Genomic DNA, 27,989 nt, shown 5'->3' with positions numbered 1-27,989 from the left:
ATGTATTATTGAGATTCTTATAATAAAGATTTGAGAATGAGCGCAGTTGAAGTCACTGATCAATATACGTTATGGCTGGAATTGCTTGTAGGCGTCCGCCAATTCTTTATCCCTTTCTTATGTTTTCAGATCTATTAAATTATAACCAATCGGATCCACTCCTGAGCTACCCACATGAAAACGTATAATTTCGGCGACTTGTTTTTAGCAGCATGGCTACAAAAGAGTATCGGGTCTTGAAATAAAAACTGTACAGGACCTCTGCTTTAGCAAGATAAAACATAAATATGACTTCAGCCAAACTGCCTGCACTTAGTGTCCTCACTAAACCTCTCGGAGGTAAGTTAATATTCAGTGTGATTTAACGTTAGCTAAAGACGTTCATCATTATCATGTCTGTGTACAGTGTTAGCTAGCTAAGCCACATGAATAAGGGAAAGCTGTCTAGCCCAACGCTACATTTCATTTGATCCATGTCAGAAGAAAAAGAGCTGTAACTAGTTAGCTTGGTAAAAAAAAAACCTGCAGAGCCTCAAATTGAATCCTGTCCTCCTTAACAAAAACAATTTGTCTGGGTGTAACGTTGTGTGTCTGCTCACTGACCCCCTGTGTCCCCTCCAGAGGCCATGGTGTGTGGTACCCTGACGTACTGAGCGTGGCCCAACAGAAGACACTTGGTGCAGCTCTTCAGTTTGTTGTTTCTCTGGGCCTCTGCCCTTACCTGGCCCCGGGGGTGGGGGTGCCCCTGGGGCGCAGGTCAGCGTTTGGGGCGATGGTGGAGGTGTTGCTGCGTCATGATGTGGCCATTGTCCCTGAGCGCCGTCTCCTGACCACCACCACTGTTCTGCTGGAGCTGTCTGTGCTGTCATCCCTGGCCACCATGGTCTTCACACGCAACCTGGGAGACGTTATGGCAGCACTATGCCAGCTGGGATATCGCCCACACCACCCTGAGAAATGCACCAGTAAGGATGAGAAGGTAATTCACTGTTCAGACCTTTTCATGTTGAATATGGATGTTATTATACCTAGTCCTAGATATCATGAAGATTGAATAGACTCCGTTGTTTTAGCAAAATTAGAAACAAACAAATGCCCACATTTTGCCTATTTGCCATATGAAGTCAAGTGTTTATTGGGATCTCTTCTTTAAGATTTATGTATTGATCACGTACAGCCACTTTACCAGGTGTTTAAAGACAATGTTACATATATGGGCTTTAAAGGGTTAAGCAGACAGAAGAACAAGGAGGCTGATGATGACCTATCTTCTTGTCATCACTGACTGAATTCATATCATCTCTTGTAAAAACGTAGGAGCTCAGCGATGTGGAACGCAAGAACTGCGGGCAGGCTCTCCGAAGCCTTCTGGGAAAAGTTTATCAGCCAATCATCATCAGAGTTTCTTATGCTCCAAGGAGGTCCTAAACACGTAGAGCACAATGCAGTGAAGTGTCGTACACCATTACGTATCATCGTGTTTTGTTTCCATATGTGTATTTGTATATGGTGTCTGTCTGTTCTGTTCTGGTCATGTACATCATGTCTCTCTCTTCCTGCAGGCCCCTCCAGGCCCTGGTGCTAGTGATGCCAGTAGAAACCCTCTGAGCCAGGCTCCCCATGGCTGAGGCGTCTGTGTGGGCAGCTGCTGTCTGAGAGGCTGATGCAGTCCAGTCTGTGGTGAGCACCATTCTGGAGGGGGCGCAGGTGAGCTGGAGACATTTAGAAGATCTGAAATATCAAGTGCTTAAGATAGAGCAGGGAGAGAAACATCTCTACCAATCTTAGGCATTATCATTTGTGTTGAATTATCAATAAGTGTCATTCTTACCTGTTTTATGATAATGCAGGTTCACTGTTTGTTCCATCCCTCTCTAACAGGAGGAGAGTCTGACTGGAGGAAATGTGATGGTGTAGCCAGGATCCTAGCAGCCTGCCCTCAGCAGTGTCTATCTCCACACAGTTACTACAGCCAGGTTTGCCCCCAGGTAAACCTGTCATGTTTTAAAAGATTTCTGGAAATTGAACTTGCTATAGATACTGGCATAAAAGTCATAGTAGTGTCTAGGTTCAGTCTGGTAATAATATTCTCACCTAATGGTCAGATTATGGAGCTCCTGCACTTCAGAGACAAGCTGACAGCTCAGAAGTTCCAGCGTGTGGCCACCAGGGCGGCTCTCACAATGGTGCAGAACCGTCTAGAGTTTACCCAGCAATATCTGCTCATCCCCTCTTCAGCTCCCTCCACTGCTGTGGCCAGATGACAGGTTAGTCAAATTGCAGAGGGAGGTGTTCAGTCCCAGGGTCCTTAGCTTAGTGATGACTTGGAGGGCACTATGGTGTTGAACGCTGAGCTTTAGTCAATGAACAACATTCTCAGTTAGGTGTTCCATTTGTCCAAGTGGGAAAGGGCAGTGTGGAGTGCATTAGAGATTGCGTCATCTGTGGATCTATTATCTTGGTGTTCTTGGGCACAGGGTGGTCTGCTTGAAACATGTAGGTACTATATATATACAAAAGTATGTGGACACCCCTTCAAATTAGTGGATTCGGCTATTTCATCCACACCCGTTGCTGACAGGTGTATAAAATCGAGCACACAGCCATGCAATCTCCATAGACAAATATTGGCAGTAGAATGGCCTTACTGAAGAGCTCAGTGACTTTCAACGTGGCACTGTCATAGGATGCCACCTTTCCAACAAGTCAGTTCATCAAATTTCTGCCCTGCTAGAGCTGCCCCAGTCAGCTGTAAGTGTTGTTATTGTGAAGTGGAAATGTCTAGGAGAAACAACGGCTCAGCTGCAAAGTGGTAGGCCACACAAGCTCACAGAATGAGACCGGCGAGTGCTGAAGCGCGTGGCACATAAAAATGGTCAGTCCTCGGTTGCAACACTCACTACCGAGGTCCAAACTGCCTCTGGAAGCAACCTTGGCACAATAACTGTTTGTCTGGAGCATCATGAAATAGGTTTCCATGGCCGAGCAGCCGCACACTAGCCTAAGATCAACATGCGCAATGCAAAGCGTCGGCTGGAGTGGTGTAAAGCTCACCACCATTGGACTCTGGAGCAGTGGAAACACGTTCTCTGGAGTGATGAATCACGCTTCACCATCTGGCAGTCCGACGGACGAATCTGGGTTTGGCAAATGCCAGGAGAACGCTACCTGCCCCAATGTATAGTGCCAACTGTAAATATAGTGGTCTGGGGCTGTTTTTAATGGTTCGGGCTAGGCCCCTGAGTTCCAGTGGAGGGAGATCTTAATCCTACAGCATACAATTACATTCTAGACTATTCTGTGCTTCCAACTTTGTGGCAACAGTTTGGGGAAGGCCCTTTCTTGTTTCAGCATGACAATGCCCCTGTGCATAAAGCGAAGTCCATACAGAAATTGTTTGTCGAGATCGGTGTGGAAGAACTTGTCTGGCCTGCACAGAGCCTGGACCTCAACCCCATCGAACACCTTTGGGATGAATTGGAACGGCTGCGAGCCAGGCCTAATCGCCCAATATCAGTGCCCGACCTCACTAATGCTCTTGTGGCTGAATGGAAGCAAGTCCACGCAGCAATGTTCGAACATCTAGTGGAAAGCCTTCCCAGAAGAGTGGAGGCTGTTATAGCTGCAAAGGGGGGGACCAACTCCATATTAATGCCCATGATTTTGGAATGAGATGTTCGCCGAGCAGGTGTCCACATACCTTTGGTCATGTAGTATTACAGACAGTGTCAGGAAGAGGTTGAAAATGTCAGTGAAGACACTTGCCAGCTGGTCAGCGCATGTTCTGAGTACGTGTCCTGGGCAGCTCGCTGCTGGGTTTCCCTTTGTAATCCGTGATAGTTTGCAAGCCCTGCCACATCCGACGAGCGTCATAGCCAGTGTAGTAGGATTCGATCTTAGACCTGTATTGACGCTTTGCCTGTTTGATGGTCCGTCGGAGGGCGCAGTGTGATTTCTTACAAGCGTCCGGGTTAGTGTCCCGCTCCTTGAAAGCGGCAGCTCTAGCCTTTAGCTTAGTGCGGATGTTGCCTGAAATCCATTGCTTCTGGTTGGGATATGTACGTATTGCAAGCTGTGCTGGAGTTTCTCTGAGAGAACAAAATACTACACTGAACAAAAATATAAACACAACATGTAAATTGTTGGTCCCATGTTTCATGACCTGAAATAAAAGATCCCAGAAATTTTCCAGACGCACAAAAAGCATATTTATTTCAAAATGTGTTCACAAATATGTTTACATCCCTGTTAGTGAGCATTTCTCCTTTGCCAAGATAATCCAGCCACTTCACAAGTGTGGCATTTCACGAAGCTGATTAAAAAGCATGATCATCATTACACAGGTGCACCTTATGCTGGGGACAATAAAAATCACTCTAAAATCTGCAGTTTTGTCACACAACACAATGCCACAGATGTCTCAAGTTTTGTGGGAGCCTGCAATTGGCTTGCTGACTGCGCAAATGTCCACCAGAACTGTTGCCAGATAATTTTATGTTAATTTCTCTACCATAAGTCGCTTTCAATGTCGTTTTAGAGAATTAGTCAGTACATCCGAACGGCCTCACCACCGCAGACCACGTGCAACAACACCAGCCCAGGACCTCCACCTCTGGCTTCTTCACCTGCGGGATCGTCTGAGACCGGCCATCTGGACAGCTGATGAAACTGTGGGTTTTCATAATCAAATAATTTCTGCGCAAACTGTCAACATTATGGCGACTTCAGAGGGCAAATGCTCACCTTTGATGGCCACTGGCACGCTGGATAAGTGTGTGCTCTTCACAGATGAATCCCGGTTTCAACTGTACCGGGCAGATAGCGTCGTGTGGGCGAGTGATTTGCTGATGACAACGTTGTGAACAGAGTGCCCCATGGTGGCGGTGGGGGTATGGTATGGGCAGGCATAAGCTATGGACAACGAACACAATTGCATTTTATCGATGGCAATTTGAATGCACAGAGATACCGTGATGAGGTCCCTGAGGCACATTATCGTGCCATTCATCCGCTGCCATCACCTCATGTTTCAGCATGATAATGCACAGCCCCATGTCGCAAGGATCTGTACACAATTCCTGGAAGCTGAAAATGTCCCAGTTCTTCTGGCCTGCATACTCACAAGACATATGTCACCCATTGAGCATGTTTGGGATGCTCTCGATCGACGTGTACCACAGCGTGTTCCAGTTCCCGCCAATATCCAGCAACTTCGCACAGCAATTGAAGGAGTGGGACAACGTTCCACAGGCCACAATCAACAGCCTGATCAACTCTATGCGAAGGAGATGTGTCGTGCTGCATGAGGCAAATGGTCACACCACATACTGACTGTTTTTCTAATCCACGCCCCTACCTTCTTTTTTTTAATGTTTCTGTGACCAACAGATGCATATCTGTATTCCCAGTCATGTGAAATCCATAGATTAGGGCATAATGAATTTATTTCAATTTACTGATTTTCTTATGAACTGTAACTTAGTAAAATCGTTGAAGTTGTTGCATGTTGCGTTTTATATTTTTGTTCAGTGTAATTAGTTACCTATGTTAGTTTGTTAAAAATTAAAAAATGTGTAGGCTATATAACTGAAAAATAACCACCACTGTTGATAGCGTGAAGGGGTGATTTCAGCTGCTTACCATTTCCTTTTTCTATAAAAATAATTTGCTCTGTGCATTAGGGGAATTGACACTGCTGCAGATAAAGACTCCACTGTGATGGGTTCTGATTTATAAACTTTAAAAATGAAAATATCCTTATTCATGTTACTGAGGGAGAGAGGGGAATGCAGAAAGTTTACATTCTGTCAGAACATGTTATTGTTAGAATTAGGTGTCCTATGGAGAGGAGAAGGGCCACAGTCTGGTTTCAGTTGTTGGGTTGTAATTTGAAATACTTGCTACACCAGAAGTTAATGGTTATATGTAGGAGGAATGTATATGGTGGGGTCAATGGAGGTTGGATATGAGCCAGGGGCTTGGAATGTTACTAAGTAAGGGAAAAGGCAATCGCATGGTTGCGGTCACTGATAAAGGTGGATAGCTGTGGATTAGTGAGGAATGTGGGCCGAGGTCAGGTCACATGAAGGGAGAAGGAACAGTTTATTACCCGTATCACTTAACTTTCTGTCTAGCAACAGAGATGTATTGGCTGTCCAGATGTGTAAGGAGGAGACTCAGCATAGGAGGAAGATTTAACATTTACATTTTAGTCATTTAGCAGACGCTCTTATCCAGAGCGACTTACAGTTAGTGAATACATATTTTTTTTATACTGGCCCCCCGTGGGAATCGAACCCACAACCCTGGCGTTGCAAACGCCATGCTCTATCAACTGAGCTACATCCCTGCCGGCCATTCCCTCCCCTACCCTGGACGACTTGTGCGCCGCCCATGAGTCTCCCGGTCGCGGCCGGCGGCGACAGCCTGGATTCGAACCAGGATCTCTAGTGGCACAGTTAGCACTGCGATGCAGTGCCTTAGACCACTGTGCCACTCAGGAGTACAGTGCTTTAAATACCAGTGCTTGTGTAAATATGTATTTTTCTTTTCAGCTGTTTGACCCAGTGGGTGAATGAACTTGGTTTGAGCTTTTCCTAGTTGTCCGTTTAGTTTTTACTCTGTTTATTTAGAACCTAACAACTGGCTTTTAATTAGTCTGCCGATCAATGCCCTGAAAATGACGCTTGGTGTGTGTGCTCGTGCGTACGTGTCTGTGAATGTGTGTGCCCGTGTGTGTGTGTGCGTTTGTGTGTGTACGTGTGTGTGGGTGCCCATACCTGTGTTTGTAAATTGTGGTGTTGCTTGAGCAGCACTCAATAAAGTGGGGCTAATTGAATATGGATCTCGCCCTGCTGTTTACAGACCTGTGGGCGGGCTGCTGCTTTGACAGATAGATCGGAAACAGACACAGCAGAGCTGCATCATCAAAAGGCTCCTCACTGAGCTGCTTAACACATGACACTTCTACCCTATGAGATAGTCTCTTTCTGTTTTGAATATTCAATAAGTATCTACATTTGATTTAATTCCTGCCCCAGTTACTATCAATATTTTTTATTTTTACTAGTGAAATTCTTGTTCACTATTTCTAATGTCTGCTCCCGTTAGGCTCCAGGTACTGAGTATGTCTGTATTTGTTAGGAGACGGTCAAACCCAGGACACAGTAGAGGAATGGGAGCTGACGCGCTGTGTGGAGGATGTGTTTAAGGTGAGTGGAACACGGACGATTAACTCAACCATGAGATACGGTGAGATCTACTGTATCACTCTCTCCCTCCATCTCTCTCTCTCAGATCTGTGTGGTGTGGAACAGCCCATCTGCCCATTTGCTGAAGGCTCTGGGAGAGGTGATTCCTGTTCTCTTTGATCTGTACTGCTTCACCAAAAATAACGCTTCCCACCTACCGTCAGTTCTCTGTTGTAATGCTTCTACTGCTGAGTATTTCTGTATCTGGCTATTACTATATAGCTTTCTATTTCTCAACAAGCCCTATTTGTGATGGTCACTTCAGCAATGTAACAATGGTTTCACCTGTATCTTGTCATGGATTGGTCTCTGCTTTTTGGATAGTTTCTAACTTTTCCCTGTATGATGTGTGCTCCACAGCGCCCCCTGTCAGGAGATCCTGCTCTGGTACTTGGGCCACTGAGCCTCCTATGTCCCTGTCAACCCTAAAGCAGCTGTGTGCCCTGGACAGAGTGATGGGCAGGTTGGCCTCTGGGTTCCACTTCACACCTGGCAGTGAGAGATGGGCACAGCTTACCCCCTCAGAGACAGTCAGGTGACTGGTATTCAACATCACACAATAACTGGTCCCCAATGCTTCCCTTCCTTTAGGGGTAATCACTGATCTGATATGAATGGGATTGATTAAACTAATGTAGTGGAAACCACACATTCACCTATCCAATCATGTCATATCATGGATTACTCCAAGGAGGGGTGGAAAGACAAAACTATAAACTGTTCAAACACGTTCGAAGTGTCTCCGTTCACATATCTCTCCCCTCCTCTCCTCTACCTTGCATGTCTCAGTAATGAGGATGATGCTCTGTATGAGAAGGTGTCTGGGGAGCAGTGTCTGGCCCAGCTGCTGGCTGAGATGAAGGACAGTGACCTGCCTGGAGACTTCTTCCTGGAGCTGCTGCAGGTAGCTACTGTACCACACACAGACACAGAGAGGCAGCCTATGGCTTTGGCCATTAGTCTTTATTGTCCTGCTGCGTTGCCCAGGTGGTGTTGGTCTGTAACTATGGATGCTCATTTCCCTGCCATGCCCTGACTTGCTGGGCTGAAGAGGAACAGGAAGTGGACACGTCAGCCATGACAATACTGCAGCTGGAGCAGCATCTGTTAGGGAAAGTCACAGGGCGGGGTCAGAAGTTGGCTCTACTGCAGGTGCTGGCTGTCATGTGTGAAGGTCTCCCTCATACTCTACTGCTGCGCAAGCCAACCCAGATAACGACTGTTATACACCCCACAGCTAACCTTAAGGACCTTACTCTTGTTCAAGATTGGACCATGTCGGATGCCAATAGTTGACCAATATAGTATTTTCTTTTCACTGCATAACTATTCATCTCCACCCACTACAGGTTTCATGAAGCTTCAGTCTCCCATCACTTCTGTTCTTAAGTCAGTTCACCACCTCATTACTTGTAGTTTTCTGATTAGCGTTTATAAAACTTTTACTTTAAAGCTACAATATGTAACTTTTTGGGCAACCTGACCAAAATCACAGTTATAGATCTTTCATTCTCATTGAAAGCAAGTCTAAGAAGCGGTATATCTGTTCTATGTGTGATATTTCGATACTTCCCGTTCTTAAGTTTTTGCGTCTTTTACTTTCAGTTTTGTACACCAGCTTCAAACAGCTGAAAATACAATATTTTTAGTTATGGGAAATATATTTCACAGTGGTTTAGATGGTACAATGATTATCTACACAATCCTTGCTTGCTTTGTTACATAAACTGAAATTAGGCTAACTATTAGAATTTTAGCAACCAGGGATGGCAGAGTGATTTCTGTGTAGTTCACCTTTAAGCGTCTCTGTCCTCTCCCTCAGCATCAGGGCTTTACAGAACACTGGTCATCTGGGCCTCTTTATTAAGGAATGAGGGCATGTTGACTAATACTTTAAGAGCTCTAAGAATAGCAGTGTCTATCTCTGATGAGGTAAAAGACCCAGGGCTAACACTGTGCCATTTTTCCTGAGGTAAACCACTCACGCTCATGTTAGGAAACGTCTCTGATAAACTGGTCTCAGTTTGTTTGATAAGCAGTATTTTTAGCTGTCTTATCTCTACCGCCCTCAGCCAGGTTTTTTTGCTGAGAACTTTAAAAAAAAGTTGTATGTTTTAAGTCTGAGGGAGGATGTAATGGCACTATTTAGTAGACACCTAGTGGTAGGAAATGTGTGGTTTGTACAAGCAGGTGTCTGTCTGTCTGTCTGTCTTGTATCTCAGGTGTGTTGTCTGTCCTCTCCCAGGTGGTGGAGTTCACCGTGGCTATGCTGCAGAGGGCCTGTGTGGGTATGGACCAGGTCCGGGGTGTTGAGGGGCCAGTGGAGACCCAGACCCTCAGCATGGGAATGGGCCTGGTGGGCACCCTGCTCTCAGGACCGTCATCGGTACACGCATGTACGTACGCACGTACGTACATACGTACGTTCAGGCAGCAGGCTTTATCATTGATACTACTGATACTGCTACTAGTATGCTACTATGTGGATGTGGTCATACTGTATATTATGTGGTATTTTGTTTTGATGTCTCTCTTTCTCGCTCTCTTTGTCTCTTTGTCTCTCCTCTCTCTCTCTCCTTGTCGCAGCTGAGTGCTGAGGACTACTCAGGAATGTCGAGGCTCCTCCCACCCCTGGAGGAGATTTCCCAGAGGCACCCTGAGGTGGTGATCCGTCACACACAAAAACCACACATCATGGGAGAGGCTCCAGCAATAGACTCATTATCTTTTAGCGTGTAGATTTGACCACACAAAGAAGGAAGCGTCTGCAGCTTTCCTCAATGACGCAGTCACCCAAGGATCTGACAGATTCATCATGAGCTGTTTTGTGAGGGACATGTGTATGAATGAATGTGAATGTGCTTACTCATGTTTGTGTGTTATAACAGTGGATCAGGCCTAATTGTAGTCAGAAAGACATAAAACAGTCGTAAATCAGACAGTACATGCATGTTCCACACTCAGAGGTTTGTTTGGAGGGGACTGTATTGTTTGGGGTTTTCCCCTCTGCCAGATCTCGATAGTACCATTTCCCGGGACAAGTGAGGGTTTATTCGGCATACCCCCCTCCCACTGCCTTGTCTTGGATGTGAAAGGCACCCAGACAGACCAGCGACAGTCTCTCCTTGGCCCTGCTCCACCAGTCTAACAGAACATCATCTCAGCTTGCCCCATTAGATACCCACAGGGATATTTTGTCACTCATGCGTCTGGGAAACTACCTCTGCCCGCAAACCCACATATTCGGAACAATTATGATCAAACCATAGTGCCCCACGTTCTGTATCTGTCCAAATCCTCAGTGCACAATGGTAGTAAATGGACAGGAGAAACTGGACGATTTACATGCCTTCTAACCCAGATACACACACACACCTGTTTTCTCTTTCATTAAGGCAACTATAATCGTGACCCTCCTTTGAAACGTGTCTCTGACTGAGGAGTGGCCAGCTGAACTGGTGTGTGGGGGGTATCTGGAGGGTACAGGGTTGAGGCCTGGGCAGGCTGAATGATACCTCTCATAGCTTAGAATTAGGAATTACAATACAAATATAGAATAGTAATTTAATAGGATCTGTATGTGTCATGGTGGGTCTATCTGTCTGGTCCAGCAGACTCAGCTGCAGGGACCCAGGCCCAGTCCACCCGTCTGGGTCTTACTGGGACACCCAGTCACCTGGCCAACTCCATGGCTCCACTCCCACTGCTTTGAGCTGTAGAATAGAGCAGGTTTAGCCCTATCAGTGGGGGGCTGTATCAGTAAGGCAGATATACACACTCTTACACTCTCTCATACACACACACCCTGAAAGGAATAAAGTGTCTTCTCTATTTAAGCTTCTCCTCAGATATAGCAACCGCTTTTGCAAAAAAAAAACTGACTCAGCACTTTGTATAATTCCAAGATGGCGTAGCAGTGTGGTCGTGTTTTCTGTAGTGTCCTCATGTAAATAGCCTGTTTTTTTTCATATATATTTCTCAATCTCACTTGCCATCCTTTAACTAAATATACTTTCCTGCAACCCGCCTCACCCAATGTGGAACGGATTCTATTATTTCTATACCTTCGTATCTAGTACATCCGTCTGAAACTAGCCAGCTAGCCAGCTAACTAGCTACTTGCTATTAGCCACCGTTAGCGTTCTTCACCATTGTCTGTGGCCTGCACTACCTACCAGCCAGCTCTAGCCTGGACAACTATCGGCCAACTATCGAGCCATAGCATATCGGATTTTCTGCCGGAATCACTGGACCTTAACACCGGATCATCGCAACTAGCTAGCTGCAACCGAATGGCTGTTGTTGTTGGCTAATCACCACTGTCCATTAGCAAGCCCCAGTTAGCCTTGAGCTAGCCTCGAGCCAGGCCCATCTCCCGGGTATTTACCTCTCTGTCAACCGGACGGGACCTCCTAGTGTTGACACGGAGCCCCGCCGATCCATCACGACTGGTCTGCCGACGTAATCGTCTGATGTGGTTTCAACAGGCTTCCCGTTGCGACGACCACGAAGATCCATCTGCCCCTTTTATTCTCTGTACCCAACGTACTAGAAGACCAGTTCTTAAAGCCTTTAGCCGTATCCTTATTCTATTCCTCCTCTGTTCCTCTGGTGATGTAGAGGTTAACCCAGGCCCTGTAGCCCCCAGTATCACTCCTGCTCCCCAGGCACTATCATTTGTTGACTTCTGTAACTGCAAAAGCCTTGGTTTCTTGCATGTTAACATCAGAAGCCTCCTCCCTAAGTTTGAGTTATTCACTGTGTTAGCACACTCCGCCAACCCTGATGTTCTAGCAGTGTCTGAATCCTGGCTTAGGAAGGACACCAAAGATTCAGAACTACAACATTTTCCGTCTAGATAGAACTGCCAAAGGGGGCGGAGTTGCAATCTACTGTAGAGAGTTGAGCTTCTACTTCTAAAAATCCACCTTTCCAGAAATAAGTCTCTCACTGTTGCCGCTTGCTACAGACCCCCCTCAGCCCCCAGCTGTGCCCTGGACACCATATGTGAATTGATTGCCCCCCATCTATCCTCAGAGTTCGTATTGCTTGGTGACCTAAACTGGGATATGCTTAACACCCCGGCCATCCTACAATCTAAACTAGATGCCCTCAATCTCACACAAATTATCAAGGAACCTACCAGGTACAACCCTAAATCTGTTAACATGGGCACCCTCATAGATATCATCCTGAATAATTTACCCTCTAAATACACCTCCGCTGTCTTCAACCAGGATCTCAGCGATCACTGCCTCATTGCCTGCGTCCGTATTGGGTCTGCGGTCAAACGACCACCCCTCATCACTGTCAAACGCTCCCTAAAACACTTCAGCAAGCAGGCCTTTCTAATTGACCTGGCCCAGGTATCCTGGATGGATATTGACCTCATTCCATCAGTAGAGGATGCCTGGTTGTCCTTTAAAAGTGCTTTCCTCTCTATCTTAAATAAGCATGCCCCATTCAAAAAATTCAGAACTAAGAACAGATATAGCCCCTGGTTCACCCCAGACTTGACTGCCCTTGACCAGCACAAAAACATCCTGTGGCATACTGCATTAGCATCGAACAGCCCCCGCGATATGCAACTTTTCAGGGATGTCAGGAACCAATATACACAATCAGTTAGGAAAGCAAAGGCTTGTTCAAACAGAAACAAGCCAAACAGAAACAAGCCCCCCCCCCCCCTTCTCCTTCACCCAAATCCAGATAGCTGATGTTCTGAAAGAGCTGCAAAATCTGGACCCCTACAAATCAGCTGGGCTAGACAATCTGGACCCTTTCTTTCTAAAATTAGCCGCTGAAATTGTCGCAACCCCTATTACCACCCTGTTCAACCTCTCTTTCGTATCGTCTGAGATCCTCAGAGATTGGAAAGCTGCCGCGGTCATCCCCCTCTTCAAAGGGGGTGACACTCTAGATCTAAACTGTTACAGACCTATATCCATCCTGCCCTGCCTTTCGAAAGTATTTGAAAGCCAAGTTAACAAACAGATCACCGACCATTTAGAATCCCACCGTACCTTCTCCGCTATGAAATCTGGTTTCCGTGCTGGTCATGGGTGCACCTCAGCCACGCTCAAGGTCCTAAACAATATTATATCCGTGATTGATAAAAGACAGTACTGTGCAGCCGTCTTCATCGACCTGGCCAAGGCTTTTGACTCTGTCAATCACCGCATTCTTATTGGCATACTAAATATCCTTGGTTTCTCAAAGGACTGCCTCGCCTGGTTCACCAACTACTTCTCAGATAAAGTTCAATGTGTCAAATCGGAGGGCCTGTTGTCTGGACCTCTGGCAGTCTCTATGGGGGTGCCACAGGGTTCAATTCTCGGGCCGACTCTATTCTGTGTATATCGATGATGTCGCTCTTGCTGCTGGTGACTCTCAGATCCACCTCTACGCAGACAACACCATTTTGTATACATCTGGCCCTTCATTGGACACTGTTAACAAACCTCCAAATATTTACATTTACATCATTTAGCAGACGCTCTTATCCAGAGCGACTTACAAATTGGTGCATTCAACTTATGATAGCCAGTGGGACAACCACCTTTAAAAAAAAAATTAAATGGGGGGTGGGGGAAGAAGGATTACTTTATACTATTCCAGGTATTCCTTAAAGAGGTAGGGTTTCAAGTGTCTCCGGAAGGTGGTCAGTGACTCCGCTGTCCTGGCGCCATGGGGGAGCTTGTTCCACCATTGGGGTGCCAGAGCAGCGAATAGCTTTGACTGGGCTGAGCGGGAACTGTGCTTCCGTAGAGGTAGGGGAGCTAGCAGGCCAGAGGTGGATGAACGTAGTGCCCTCGTTTGGGTGTAGGGTCTGATCAGAGCCCGAAGGTAAGGAGGTGCCGTTCCCCTCACAGCTCCGTAGGCAAGCACCATGGTCTTGTAGTAGATGCAAGCCTCAACTGGAAGCCAGTGGAGTGTGCGGAGGAGCGGGGTGACATGAGAGAACTTGGGAAGGTTGAACACCAGACGGGCTGCAGCGTTCTGGATAAGTTGTAGGGGTTTAATGGCACAGGCAGGGAGCCCAGCCAATAGCGAGTTGCCGTAATCCAGACGGGAGATGACAAGTGCCTGGACAAGTGCCTCATCCCCATATTGTTATTTATTTTGCTCATTTGCACCCCAGTATCTCTATTTGCACATCATCTTCTGCACATCTATCATTCCAGTGTTAATACTAAATTGTAATTATTTTGCACTATGGCCTATTTATTGCCTTACCTCCATAACTTACTACATTTGCACACACTGTATATAGATTTTCTATTGTGTTATTGACTGTACGTTTTGTTTATCCCATATGTAACTCTGTGTTGTTGTTGTTTTTATCACACTGCTTTTCTTTATCTTGGCCAGGTCGCAGTTGTAAATGAGAACTTGTTCTCAACTTGCTTACCTGGTTAAATAAAGGTTAAATAAAGAAAATGTGGACCACCAGGCAGGTAGTGATGTCATGTTCTCCTGAGGTGCGTTTGAGGACAGACATGGGGAAGGTTCCTCATCACTGTCAGCAGCCAATAGTCAATTTTGCTTGCAGACTTGCTCTGTGCAGTACTCAGGAGGTGAGAACCACTAGTAAACCATGTCATACAATACGTTTTGTAGTGATTCCTATGTTGTTGATGTGAATAATATTTGTTGGTCCGTGGTGTGTAATGACGAGCAACCAGACGCTGCATTTGACACATTTATGAAATTGCTTATCCCAGTTACTAATAAGCATGCACCCATTAAGAAAATGACTAAAAACTGGTAAATCCCTGTGGATTGATGAGGAATTGAAAAATGGTATGGTTGAGAGGGATGAGGCAAAAGATGGCAAATATATCTGGCTGTACAACCGATTGGCAAATATACTGCAAATTGAGAAATCATGTGACTAAACTGAATAAAAGATAAATGACATAAAGAGTGATAGTAAAAAGCTTTGGAGCACCTTAAATAACATTTTGGGCAAAAAGGCAAACTCCGCTCCATCATTCATTGAATCAGATGGCTCATTCATCACAAAACCCACTGATATTGCAAACTAATTTAATGATTTTTTAATTGGCAAGATTAGAAAACTTAGGCATGACATGCCAGCAACAAACACTGACACTACACATCCAAGTATATCTGACCAAATTATGAAAGACAAGCATTGTAATTTTGAATTCCATAAAGTAAGTGTGGAAGAGGTGAAAAAAGTATTATTGTCGATCAACAATGACAAGCCACCGGGGGCTGACAACTTGGATGGAAAATTACTGAGGATAATAGCGGACGATATTGCCACTCCTTGATGATAAATTGATGATAAGAAGACTGTGGGGGCTGTTTCGTTAGACATCAGTGCGGCTTTTGACATTATCGATCATAGCCTGTTGCTGGAAAAACGTATGTGTTATGCTTTACACTCCCTGCTATATTGTGGATAAAGAGTTACCTGTCTAAAAGAACACAGAGGGTGTTCTTTAATGGAAGCGCCTCCAACAAAATCCAGGTAGAATCAGGAATTCCCCAGGGCAGCTGTCTAGGCCCTTTACATTTTTCAATCTTTACTAACGTGTCTATGTATGCGGATGACTCAACACTATACACATTAGCTACCACAGCGACTGAAATGACAGCAACCCTTAACAAAGAGCTGCAGTTAGTTTCAGAATGGGTTGCAAGGAATAAGTTAGTCCAAATATTTCAAAACTAAAAGCATAGATTTTCGGACAAATCATTCACTAAACCCTAAACCTCAACTAAATATTGTAATGAAGAATGTGGAAATTGAGCAAGTTGAGGAGACTAAATTGCTTGGAGTAACCCTAGATTGTAATTTTTTAAAACATTTTTAGTCATTTAGCAGACGCTCTTATCCAGAGCGACTTACAGTTAGTGAGTGCATACATTATTTTATTTTTATTTTTCATACTGGCCCCCCATGGGAATCGAACCCACAACCTTGGCGTTGCAAACACCATGCTCTACCAACTGAGCTACATCCCTGCCGGCCATTCCCTCCCCTACCCTGGGCCAATTGTGCGCCGCCCCATGGGTCTCCTGGTCGCAGCCGGCTACAACAGAGCCTGGATTCGGACCAGGATCTCTAGTGGCACAGCTAGCACTGCGATGCAGTGCCTTAGACCACTGCGCCACTCGGGAGATCATCTGAGATGAGTTGTGATACAAATGTGAATGATAGACTTAAAGCCACTGTCAGTAAAAAGCGTAAACAATCTATGCAATAAATAGCCTAATAACCTGACATGCCGATATACAGAATTACCAGAACTTACAATTCCCTTGGTTTGACCTTTAAACTAATTTAAGACTAGCACACAAACAATTGCATTTCTTTCCATAACAACCACATAATACTGTAACTAAGCACCTGAGAGTACAGACATTCACCCCCCAAAAAACCCCTCTCCAAGTGCATCTGTCATGCTAGATAGGTACTGTATGGGTAAACCTGTGCCCAACAGGGAGCTATGCAGGCTCAAAGCTTTATGACTTGGACTTGATAGGATGTTATGTTATAAATGGTTAGGAGAATCCCTCCCTGCTGTTTTTCGGATCAGATGTAGCAGTACTCATTGCCCGGAGTCTATGACCTACATAAACAACCTCTGTTTTCCAGTTCCATTTGGCACATGGAACGGTACAGCTGGTTCCAAGATAATATTTGCACTTACAGTGCCCCATTGTCTAGATCTCTAACACTAAATGCCTCAAAGGAGACACAAAAGCCTCAAGACAGATAGAAAATACAACACAGTGTAAATAACTTCCCGGGCACAAAAACAACTAAATGTGTACAGTGAGGGAAAAAAGTATTTGATCCCCTGCTGATTTTGTACGTTTGCCCACTGACAAAGAAATGATCAGTCTATAATTTTAATGGTAGGTTTATTTGAACAGTGAGAGACCGAATAACAACAAAAAAATCCAGAACAAACGCATGTCAAAAATGTTATAAATTGATTTGCATTTTAATGAGGGAAATAAGTATTTGACCCCCTCTCAATCAGAAAGATTTCTGGCTCCCAGGTGTCTTTTATACAGGTAACGAGCTGAGATTAGGAGCATACTCTTAAAGGGAGTGCTCCTAATCTCAGTTTGTTACCTGTATAAAATACATCTGTCCACAGAAGCAATCAATCAATCAGATTCCAAACTCTCCACCATGGCCAAGACCAAAGAGCTCTCCAAGGATGTCATGGACAAGATTGTAGACCTACACAAGGCTGGAATGGGCTACAAGACCATCGCCAAGCAGCTTGGTGAGAAGGTGACAACAGTTGGTGCGATAATTCGCAAATTCAAGAAACACAAAATAACTGTCAATCTCCCTCGGCCTGGGGCTCCATGCAAGATCTCACCTCGTGGAGTTGCAATGATCATGAGAATGGAATCAGACCAGAACTACACGGGAGGATCTTGTCAATGATCTCAAGGCAGCTGGGACCATAGTCACCATTTGGTAACACACTACGCCGTGAAAGACTGAAATCCTGCAGTGCCCGCAAGGTCCCCCTGCTCAAGAAAGCACATATACAGGCCCGTCTAAAGTTTGCCAATGAACATCTGAATGATTCAGAGGAGAACTGGGTGAAAGTGTGTGGTCAGATGAGACCAAAATCGAGCTCTTTGGCATCAACTCAACTCGCCGTGTTTGGAGGAGGAGGAATGCTGCCTATGACCCCAAGAACACCATCCCCACCGTCAAACATGGAGGTGGAAACATTATGCTTTGGGGGTGTTTTTCTGCTAAGGGGACAGGACAACTTCACCGCATCAAAGGGACGATGGATGGAGCCATGTACCGTCAAATCTTGGGTGAGAACCTCCTTCCCTCAGCCAGGGCATTGAAAATGGGTCGTGGATCGGTATTCCAGCATGACAATGACCCAAAACACACGGCCAAGGCAACAAAGGAGTGGTTCAAGAAGAAGCACATTAAGGTCCTGGAGAGGCCTAGCCAGTCTCCAGACCTTAATTCCATAGAAAATCTGTGGAGGGAGCTGAAGGTTCGAGTTGCCAAACGTCAGCCTCGAAACCTTAATGACTTGGAGAAGATCTGCAAAGAGGAATGGGACAAAATCCCTCCTGAGATGTGTGCAAACCTGGTGGCCAACAACAAGAAATGTCTGACCTCTGTGATTGCCAACAAGGGTTTTGCCACCAAGTACTAAGTCATGTTTTGCAGAGGGGTCAAATACTTATTTCCCTCATTAAAATGCAAATCAATTTATAACATTTTTGACATGTGTTTTTCTGGATTTTTTTGTTGATATTCTGTCTCTCACTGTTCAAATAAACCTACCATTAAAATTATAGACTGATCATGTCTTTGTCGGTGGGCAAACGTACAAAATCAGCAGGGGATCAAATATTTTTTTCCCTCACTGTATATTTTTTAAACCAGAACATTGTGTCCCATTCCCCAGTGCATCCTCTATAATGGAGCACCTTCGCGTACATCACAATTTACATTGCTTTAGTGTTAAAGGGGCAATCAGCAGTAGTTGCAATAAAACGTCCTCCCTGCCCGTTCCAATAAAAATCTGAGGGATGGGACTGGGGAATTGTAACCAAATTCATAGCCAGTGCTACTGATGCAAGGACTGATCATCCATGATATCAACATTACACAGTTTTAACCGTGTTAAGGCTATATTGTTTACATTTACAAAGCTTATATATTTTGGGTTCTGATGGGGTATGACAGCTTATGAGGCATTTATCAGATGTATTCTTCAAGAATCAATGGGTACATCGATTTACAATTTAATTTACAAGTCCTAAAATGTATGTATGTAGCAACTGCAGATTCCCCACACCTTTACCTCTTGTCTGACAAAGGCACAATGTCTCTTAAACACAAGTACTGTTCCTAAAATCAGATTAAAACTTCAAGCAATCATAGGTTACACTAGCAGAGGAAAAAAGGGGTTACTTTTTTACTTTACGTTAGCGTTAGTCGATACCTCTGTAAATGCTGTTTTTTTTTATGCTGTGTTAAACATTCTTAAACTGGGACTATCTGAACTGTTCTAGAGCGTCATCCTCTGTGCTCTCATCTCTTTGGTTCCTCCAATGACGCGTACTCCTTCAGAAACTTGATATGGAAATCTCTGAGCTTCTCCAGGAGCACCTTCAGCTTCTCTGTCGTGGGCAGAATGGTCATTCTGAAGTGATAGGTCCCTTCCCTCTGGCCGAAGCCACTGCCTGGAACGAGGCAGATGCCAGTCTCCTCAAACAGCCTCAGACAGTACATCATGTCAGGAGACATTCCCAGGGACTTGGCCTCCTCCACAGCTCGTAGGGGGATGAAGATGCGTGGGAAGGCGTACATGGCTCCCTGCACAGGGTTACATTTGATCCCACGGACCGTGTTGAGGATCTGCTCAGTCATCTGGGCCTTCTCAGCCAAAGCTCCAAGCACAGCATTCTTCTCCTTGTGGAACTGGAGATAGGAGGGTTCGTGTGGCAGAGGAGGGTTGACGATGACATCCATGGCAGCCTGTCCAGAGACAGGGGGACACAACCTCACAGAGAGCAGCTTCACCAGCTGTGCCTTGACCTCCAGGTCGAGGTTGAGAACCTCCATATAGCCCCCTCTAAACCCACACTCTCCTGAGTAGCCTTTGGAGGTGGAGTGAAATGAGGCCAGCTCGACAGTGTTGAAGTACTCTGGGCCCATCTCATAGAGCACCTTCTTAAAGGAGTGGAACTGACAGTCTGGGGAGTACACGTTGTCCTGATACACCTCATCGGACATAACAAACAAATTCTCCTCGTAGGCAAAGTGGAGGACTTCCTCGATGCACTTCTTACTCTGCATTTGACCGGTAGGGTTGCCTGGATTGATGATGCAGATGACTCTGGGTGACAGTGCTCCTTGGCAGCCTGGTAGGCTCTGTGGAGCTCGTTGATATCCAGGGCCCAGCAGTTGTCCTCGTCCAGGTAGTAGTTGATCTGAACGGCCTCCATCTCAGAGATGGCTGAAGACTACAGGGGGTACTGAGGGATGGGGATCATCACACCACTCCTGGACCGGCCCTGGCCCGACACCAGCATTTTCAAGATGCTCACGATGCCATCACTAGCTCCGGTGTAAATCACTATCACCAGCTCCGATTGTAAACTATCATGGTCAAAACATATTGATACAACCGTAGCTAGGATGGGGAGAAGTCTGTCTTTAATAAAGCGCTGCTCTGCATTCTTAACAGCGCTATCAACAAGGCAGGTCCTACAGGCCCTAGTTTTGTCACACCTGGACTACTCGTTCACAGTATCAAAGGCAGCAGATAGGTCTAGAAGGATGAGAGCAGAGGAGAGAGAGTTAGCTTTAGCAGTGCGGAGAGCCTCCGTGACACAGAGAAGAGCAGTCTCAGTTGAATGACCAGTCTTGAAACCTGACTGGTTTGGATCAAGAAGGTCATTCTGAGAGAGATAGTAGGAGAGTTGGCTATAGACGGCACGCTCAAGAGTTTTGGAGAGAAAAGAAAGAAGGGATATTGGTCTGTAGTTGTTGACATCGGAGGGATCGAGTGTAGGTTTTTTGAGGAGGGGTGCAACTCTCGCTTTCTTGAAGATGGAAGGGACATAGCCAGCGGACAAGGATGAGTTGATGAGCGAGGTGAGGTAAGGGAGAAGGTCTCCGGAAATGGTCTGGAGAAGAGAGGAGGGGATAGGTTCAAGCGGGCAGGTTGTTGGGCGGTCGGCCGTCACAAGTCGCAAGATTTCATCTGGAGAGAGAGGGGAGAAAGAAGTCAAAGCATAGGGTAGGGCAGTGTGAGCAGGACCAGCGGTGTCATTTGACTTAATAAATGAGGATTGGATGTTGTCAACCTTCTTTTCAAAATGGTTGACGAAGTCATCCACAGAGAGGGAGGAGGGAGGGGGAGGAGAAAGATTCAGCAGGGAGGAGAAGATGGCAAAGAGCTTCCTAGGGTTAGAGGCAGAGGCTTGAAATGTAGAGTGGTAGAAAGTGGCTTTAGCAGCAGAAACTGAGGAATAGAATGTAGAGAGGAGGGAGTGGAAAGATGACAGGTCCGCAGGGAGTCTAATTTTCCTCCATTTCCACTCAGCTGCCCGGAGCCCTGTTCTCTGAGCTCGCAATGAATCGTCAAGCCATGGAGCAGGAGGGGAGGACCGAGCCGGCCAGGAGGATAGGGGACATAGAGTCAAAAGATTCAGAGAGGGAGGAGAGGAGGGTTGAGGAGGCAGAATCAGGAGATTGGAGGGAGAAGGATTTAGCAGAGGGAAGAGATGATAGGATGGAAGAGGAGAGAGTAGCGGGAGAGAGAGCGAAGGTTGCGACGGCACATTACCATCTGAGTAGGGGCAAAGTGAGTAGTATTGGAGGAGAGCGAGAGAGAGAAAAGGATACGAAGTAGTGGTCGGAGACTTGGAGGGGAGTTGCAGTGAGATTAGTAGAAGAACAGCATCTAGTAAAGATGAGGTCAAGCGTATTGCCTGCCTTGTGAGTAGGGGGGGACGGTGTGAGGGTGAGGTCAAAAGAGGAAAGGAGTGGAAAGAAGGAGGCAGAGAGAAATGAGTCAAAGGCAGACATAGGGAGGTTAGTCACCCAGAACTGTGAGGGGTGAGCCATCCTCTAGAAAGGAACTTATCAAGGCGTCAAGCTCAATGATGAACTCTCCAAGGGAACCTGGAGGGCGATACATGACAAGGATGTTAAGCTTGAATGGGCTAGTGACTGTGACAGCATGGAATTCAAATGAGGAGATAGACAGATGGGTCAGGGGGAAAAGAGAGAATGTCCACTTGGGAGAGATGAGGATTCCTGTGCCACCGCCGCGCTGACCAGATGCTCTCTGGGTATGCGAGAACACATGATCAGACGAGGAAAGAGCAGTAGGAGTAGCAGTGTTTTCTGTGGTAATCCATGTTTCCGTCAGCGCCAAGAAGTTGAGGGACTGGAGGGTAGCATAGGCTGAGATGAATTATGCCTTGTTGGCCGCAGAATGGCAGTTCCAGAGGCTACCGGAGACCTGGAACTCCATGTGGGTCGAGCGCGCAGGGACCACCAGATTAGAGTGGCAGCAGCCACGCTGTGTGAAGCGTTTGTATGGCCTGTGCAGAGAGGAGAGAACAGGGATAGACAGACACATAGTTGACAGGCAACAGAAAAGGCTACAATAATGCAAAGGAGATCGGAATGAAATTAACTAAGCATCTGGGAAAGCGAGAGAGCGGGGCCTCCCTCACGTTTCACTGAAACACTCAAATATAACTCTCCAAACTTCCACTTTAGATTAATAGACTTTAGTTAGTGTCTGGTCTGTTAGCGATGTTACCAAACAGACTAGTTCTGTCTGTTACCTCTAGTTAGCGTCTGGTCTGTTAGCAATGTTACCAAACAGACTAGTTCTGTCTCTTACCTCTAGTTAGCGTCTGGTCTATTAGCGATGTTACCAAACAGACACAGTCATGTGGTCAGGTGCCACAAAGAGGGACTTAGGAAAATTGCAATTGGCTCAGAACAGGGCAGAACGGCTGGCCCTTGGATGTACACAGAGGGCAAACATTAATAATATGCATGTCAATCTCTCCTGGCTCAAAGTGGAGGAGAGATTGACTTCATCACTACTTGTATTTGTGAGAGGTATTGACATGTTGAATGCACCGAGCTGTCGGCTTGAACTACTGGCACACAGTTCGGACACCAATGCATACCCCACAAGACATGCCACCAGAGGTCTCTTCACAGTCCCCAAGTCCAGAAGAGACTATTGGAGGCTCACAGTACTACATAGAGCCATGACTGCATGGAACTCTATTCCACATCAAGTAACTCATGCCAGCAGTAAAATTAGATTAAAAAAAACAGATAAAAAATACACCTTATGGAACAGCGGGGAATGTGAAGCAACACAAACATAGACACATGCATACGAACACGATAACATACGCACTATACACACGTACACATGGATTTTGTGTTATAGATATGTGGTAGTAGAGTAGAGGCCTGAGGGCACACACTTAATGTGTTGTGAAATCTGTTATGAATGTATTGTAATGTTTTTAAAATGTATAACTGCCTTAATTTAGCTGGACACCAGGAAGAGTAGCTGCTGCCTTGGCAGCAGCTAATGGGGATCCATAATAAATACAAATACAAATACGGTTAAACAACTTTAGACTATGGTCTGTCAGTTTATTAGCCTAGTATCTACGTATGTCAGTAGGTAAGGTAGATAGTTATTATGTCTCCTTTGTCCGTCAATTAATCATTTTTAAATGTCCCACCCACTCATTACATAATGACTTAACTACTCCTTCTCTTATATGTGTCACTGAGTTGGGGTCAGGGTGGGTTCAGGTAGGGGTCAGGGGAACAGCAGGTGCTGCCCAAGGTTAAAAGTAATGGTTCTCTTTCTTCAGAGGAAGATAACTCAACCGTGGCTGTATTGTCCTATGTGGTGTCGAGACAACAATGCGATATGCTGTGTAGACAAGGAATCCGCTGACACTGTACTTGATTATAAAGATTTATTATATCAAAGGTTCCAGCATCAATTTACAGATTTCTGCAGAAATCCGGAGAACAACTAACCCAATCTAAAAATGATTATTCTCCCAGTCCTTTGTTCAAACATGGTATTTATCCTATGTAACATAATATGGGTATTTTGAATAGACCAATCCCTGGCTTCTACATATCCAAGTCTCCTCTGTTTCAGGGGGCCCCTATAGTATTGCTTTCCAGATGTTTCAGCAAGGCAAAGTAAAGTTCATCTAACACACCATTTGCAAACGTCAGCCAAAATGTTAAACTGTTCAGATACTACACCTACTGCCCCTGTCTCGGCCCCAGCCTCTGCCCATGACAGATTTCTCCCAGCTCAGCAGTATTGTGTGTTGGAGTGTCCTCTCCTATAGAGCCCCTCCCTCTGCGCTGAGATCACGCTTTTCTCTTGGGCGGGGAGCATGAGGGGGTGAGGCTGGAATCACTTCACTCAAACGCATGTCCACTCCAGTCAATGTCTGAGTTGGCAGAATTACTGTGTGTGTGTGTGTGTGTGTGTGTGTGTGTGTGTGTGTGTGTGTGTGTCAGGGCAGCCTGTGGAAGGCCTGCCTGCCTGCTGCATCGGTCAGGGCCCTAAATAAAGCTGCTGTGAGGGCTGGGGGTCTGTCAGCGAGGGCTGTGCACTGCAGACTCTGCTTCATGAATAAGCATCTCTGTCAGGCTGAGTAACAGGGATCCTTATTCAAGAGAGCCATGGCCCTCTGTTCTCTGCTACAGCCTAATCCTTCTCAGTCCATCGCAGCCTGCCTTTGGCCGGAGGGTGTGTGGGTGTGTCCATCCTTCCAATATGTAAATCTACCCGGTGCACTAGCGGTAACCACAGCACTGTGGACCTTGGCAAGTTCACTGCTCCTGTATAGATCGATTTCCGCCATTTCAGCCCCCATGAGTGTGTTTTTATCTGTTTGTGTGTGTGTGTGTTCTTCCTCAGTTGAGCACCTGTCTGACGGCACTAATAAAGACAGAGAAGGAGGCAGAGGTGCGGCGAGCTGCTGTCCACGTCATTGCCCTGCTGCTCAGAGGCCTGAGCGACAAAGCCACCCAGGTACATTACTACAGCAGTTATCTATACCCATACAGGTACTAGAACCACATGGAGACACACATTTGTTGAGCATTCGCACACACATTTGCTGGACAGTCATAAGAAGTTACAAATTGTCATTGGTATGTCCTCTTACAAAATGTAATCTAATGTAGTTGACGTGAGTGGAGATGTGTGTCTTGGTGAACAGCACCGTGTTTACATTTGACATTTTAGTCATTTAGCAGAAGTTTACATGTAGAATCCTAGAGCCAGCTGGAATGGAGAGACAAAGAAAAGAGTGGATCTGTAATGTCCTCCTCCCTTACTTTGAACACTGGTCTGAGAACCACTGCATCGTTGATCTCAGAATACCTTTCTTTGTGCTTCTCTCACTCACACAGCCTTTAATCCACACACCACCATGTACTAGTGTACTACAGTACACCTCCCTGAATTCAACTGTTATTATGTAATGTTCGGTTATAAATATGGAGTTACTGCCCAGACAGGATATTTTTTGTTATATTGAAATAATGATTGACCTCGAATGTATTTCCATGTGTGTACAGCACTCTGTGACCCTGGACTGGAGCAGGTTCTGTACATCTGGTGCAGTAGGTTTGCTGCAACACTAACTGATTTCAGTGCAATGTGGCCTTCCTGGTTCTACACTCCGTAGGTGCGTCTGTTGGATGTGGTAGGTAGGTAGGTAGATAGGTATGTCACCTTGGTGCCAGTGCCACTGTGACTCACATTGGTGATTTCCATATGTAGATGACTCTCCGCCCGGCCCGGCCCCCCAAACTTGGTTGTTTAAAAGAGTCCGCAGCCTGCCTGTGGAGAGGCCACGCTAATATAAAACTGATGATTAATAGCCAGGGATTTTCCACATTGTGTGATGGGACTGGCCACTGTTAATAAATTGCCTGGGAAAGTCTTCAGCTGGGGGCTTAAATTCAGAGATAATTATGTCACCTTTCTATGTACCTTTCTACCCTCTGACCCTCTTGTAAGTGTCACTATGCTCCACAGTGTGATTACAGACTGCTAGCAATTTCTCACCAAGAACAGGAAGGAGACTTGCTAAAAACTTCCTATTTTGGACTTGTACTTGCCCTGTAACAACCATGTTATCTGGGGAAATTCCATGCTCAACTTGGATAACATGCTCTCTGTCCAAACAGATAGTAAAAGAGCAGAATACAAATAACAGCTAACTGTTGTGGCTGTCTAGGACCTGGACTGGACACAGATGTGTTGCTAAGGGTCAACACAGTCTGGACAAAGGGCCAGTTAACTTTTGCCCCCTTGATCTATAGATTGGTCATTGTATGGGATTGGTTTTAGCAACCCCAGTTGGTTTCCTTCAAACAATGTCATGATCATTCAAGAATGGGTCATGGTCCTTGCGGTGTAAGATATAGGTGTAAGAACGTTTACACTTAACCTTCTAATCTGCAATTGCTTTTCTCAACACAACTTTTCCTGTTGTTACAGGCCCAGTGCAGTCAAAAACATGAGTTTTCTGAGTTTTATATACATTTCCACGCTGAGGTTGGAATAATACTGTGAACTTTTGAAAATGATGATAAGGCCCTTTTAGTGTAAGTGCTGTTTGAAAAGACCACCTGAAAATTCAGCCTGTTTTGGTGGGATGGAGTTTTGGCCTGGCTTGTGACATCACCAGGTGGTAAATTACTTAGGGTGTGTTCATAAATTCACTCTGGAGTGCCAGAGCGTTCGTAAATTCAGAGCGTTGTCAGATTGTTCTTTGTAAATTCAGAGCGGTTCACTCTCAGAGCGTTCAGAGCGCACACTGGACTCTGGCGGAGGAGTAGGGTTGATCTGAGCGTTCTGACCTCACAATGGCAGTCAAGCACTCAAGATAACTGGCTAAAGTTGGCTAGCTTGCTATCTACTTCCAGACACACTGACCATTTTACTCACCCTAGCAGAGGTGGTTAGGCTGTTTTCATGTTATCTAGAGCGTTGGTGACTAACCGTGCTGCTGGAAAGAATTTAATTAGGGTTTTGTTGCCGTCGTTTATGGACACCGGTCATATTGAACGGGTGTTGCGTGTTCGTAAATTCATCAATTATTCAGTGCTCTGGCACACTCAGATGAGAGTGCTCTGAAATCGGAGTATATAGCCAGAGTGAATTTACGAACGCACCCTTAATAGACCTTTAAGAGTTTCAGACCTCACTGCCAATAACAACTAGTTCAGTTTTCACCTCCCCACTCAGACCACTCCCAGACAGTCCAGGCAAAATTCTTGCTTGAAAAATTGCTCTTTGCTAAGAAACAATTTTTGTGTCTTTTGACCATTTTAATTGACAACAATCACAGTAAGGTACTTAATTGTTACCCAGAAATGATTTGATATTGAGATAAAAAAAACGGCTGTATTGGATTCAGTTTCTCAGGCCTTTCTCAAGGTCCTGTCATTTGGTTAATTGCTGTAGCTGTGTGCAGCTGCTGTGATGGTAATGACACACAGAGTCCATGTGAAATGTCAGGTAGGTAGACCAGACATGACCTCAAACCTGGTGTTAGAGGAGAAACGGCTGATGGCTGAAGACCTGTGTCTTCCCTCTGCTCCCAGGAACAGTGGTCACCTACCTACACCACTCATTATGGCTCTGTGAGATTATTCCTGTTCAGTTTTGCATACTTCCCTCTAATATCTCTCTCTCTCTCGTGTACCTTTCTCTCTCTCCCTATTTGTCTCTCTCTCCTTTCTCTCTCTCCCTATTTGTCTCTCTCTCCTATCTTTCTCCCATCTTTCCCAGGTCCTGAATAATGTTCTGCTGGACCTGGACCTGAAGTGGGCGGTGCGGTCGGACACTGATGATGTCACAGTTCACCATGCTCAGCTGGCTCTGGAAGAACTCGATGATGTAATGAGAAGGTTAATCTTCCCTGCACAGAAACTGGAGAAGAAGGTGGTTTTACAATGAGATTCATGAACATGAACACAGCACACACACCAACCAAGCAGTATTAGATCATCAAGGGGACCTTGGAAGTGTCTAGGAGTAAGGGATTGTTCAAACTGGGCACGACATTCCACCTTTTGTCCTAGTTCCCCCTGAAGGTGAAAGGTCAGACATTAAATGATAGCTGAACTGTGTGTGAAACATTACTTTCTCAACA

At 45.6% G+C, this 27,989-nt stretch overlaps 2 protein-coding genes across 2 annotated transcripts; one reads left to right on the top strand and one right to left on the bottom strand.

Annotated features, from left to right (window-relative positions):
* Positions 1–287: 287 nt before the first annotated feature.
* tango6 (transport and golgi organization 6 homolog) lies at positions 288–27,989 on the top strand (the record flags this gene model as incomplete). The annotated part of the gene is given in 18 exon segments (XM_084172061.1): positions 288–339; positions 624–979; positions 1,318–1,397; positions 1,399–1,584; positions 1,670–1,707; positions 1,882–1,988; positions 2,106–2,223; positions 2,226–2,267; positions 7,144–7,211; positions 7,297–7,350; positions 7,611–7,653; positions 7,656–7,785; positions 8,040–8,154; positions 9,496–9,636; positions 9,837–9,983; positions 19,360–19,515; positions 24,737–24,850; positions 27,626–27,989. Coding segments are annotated over 18 exon segments (2,115 nt in total). The 3' UTR covers positions 27,794–27,989.
* On the bottom strand, positions 19,289–20,339 carry LOC311137140 (alanine aminotransferase 2-like). The gene has a single exon (XM_084171484.1). The coding sequence runs from the start codon at positions 20,086–20,088 to the stop codon at positions 19,321–19,323; it is 768 nt and encodes a 255-aa protein (XP_084027610.1). The 5' UTR covers positions 20,089–20,339; the 3' UTR covers positions 19,289–19,320.

The sequence above is a fragment of the Coregonus lavaretus genome, assembly GCF_964263955.1.
Source record: "Coregonus lavaretus genome assembly, chromosome: 11".
NCBI classification, from domain to species: Eukaryota; Metazoa; Chordata; class Actinopteri; order Salmoniformes; family Salmonidae; genus Coregonus; species Coregonus lavaretus.
The sequence above is the reverse complement of the archived record's forward strand: the minus strand, read 5'-3'. Positions and strand labels throughout refer to the sequence as shown.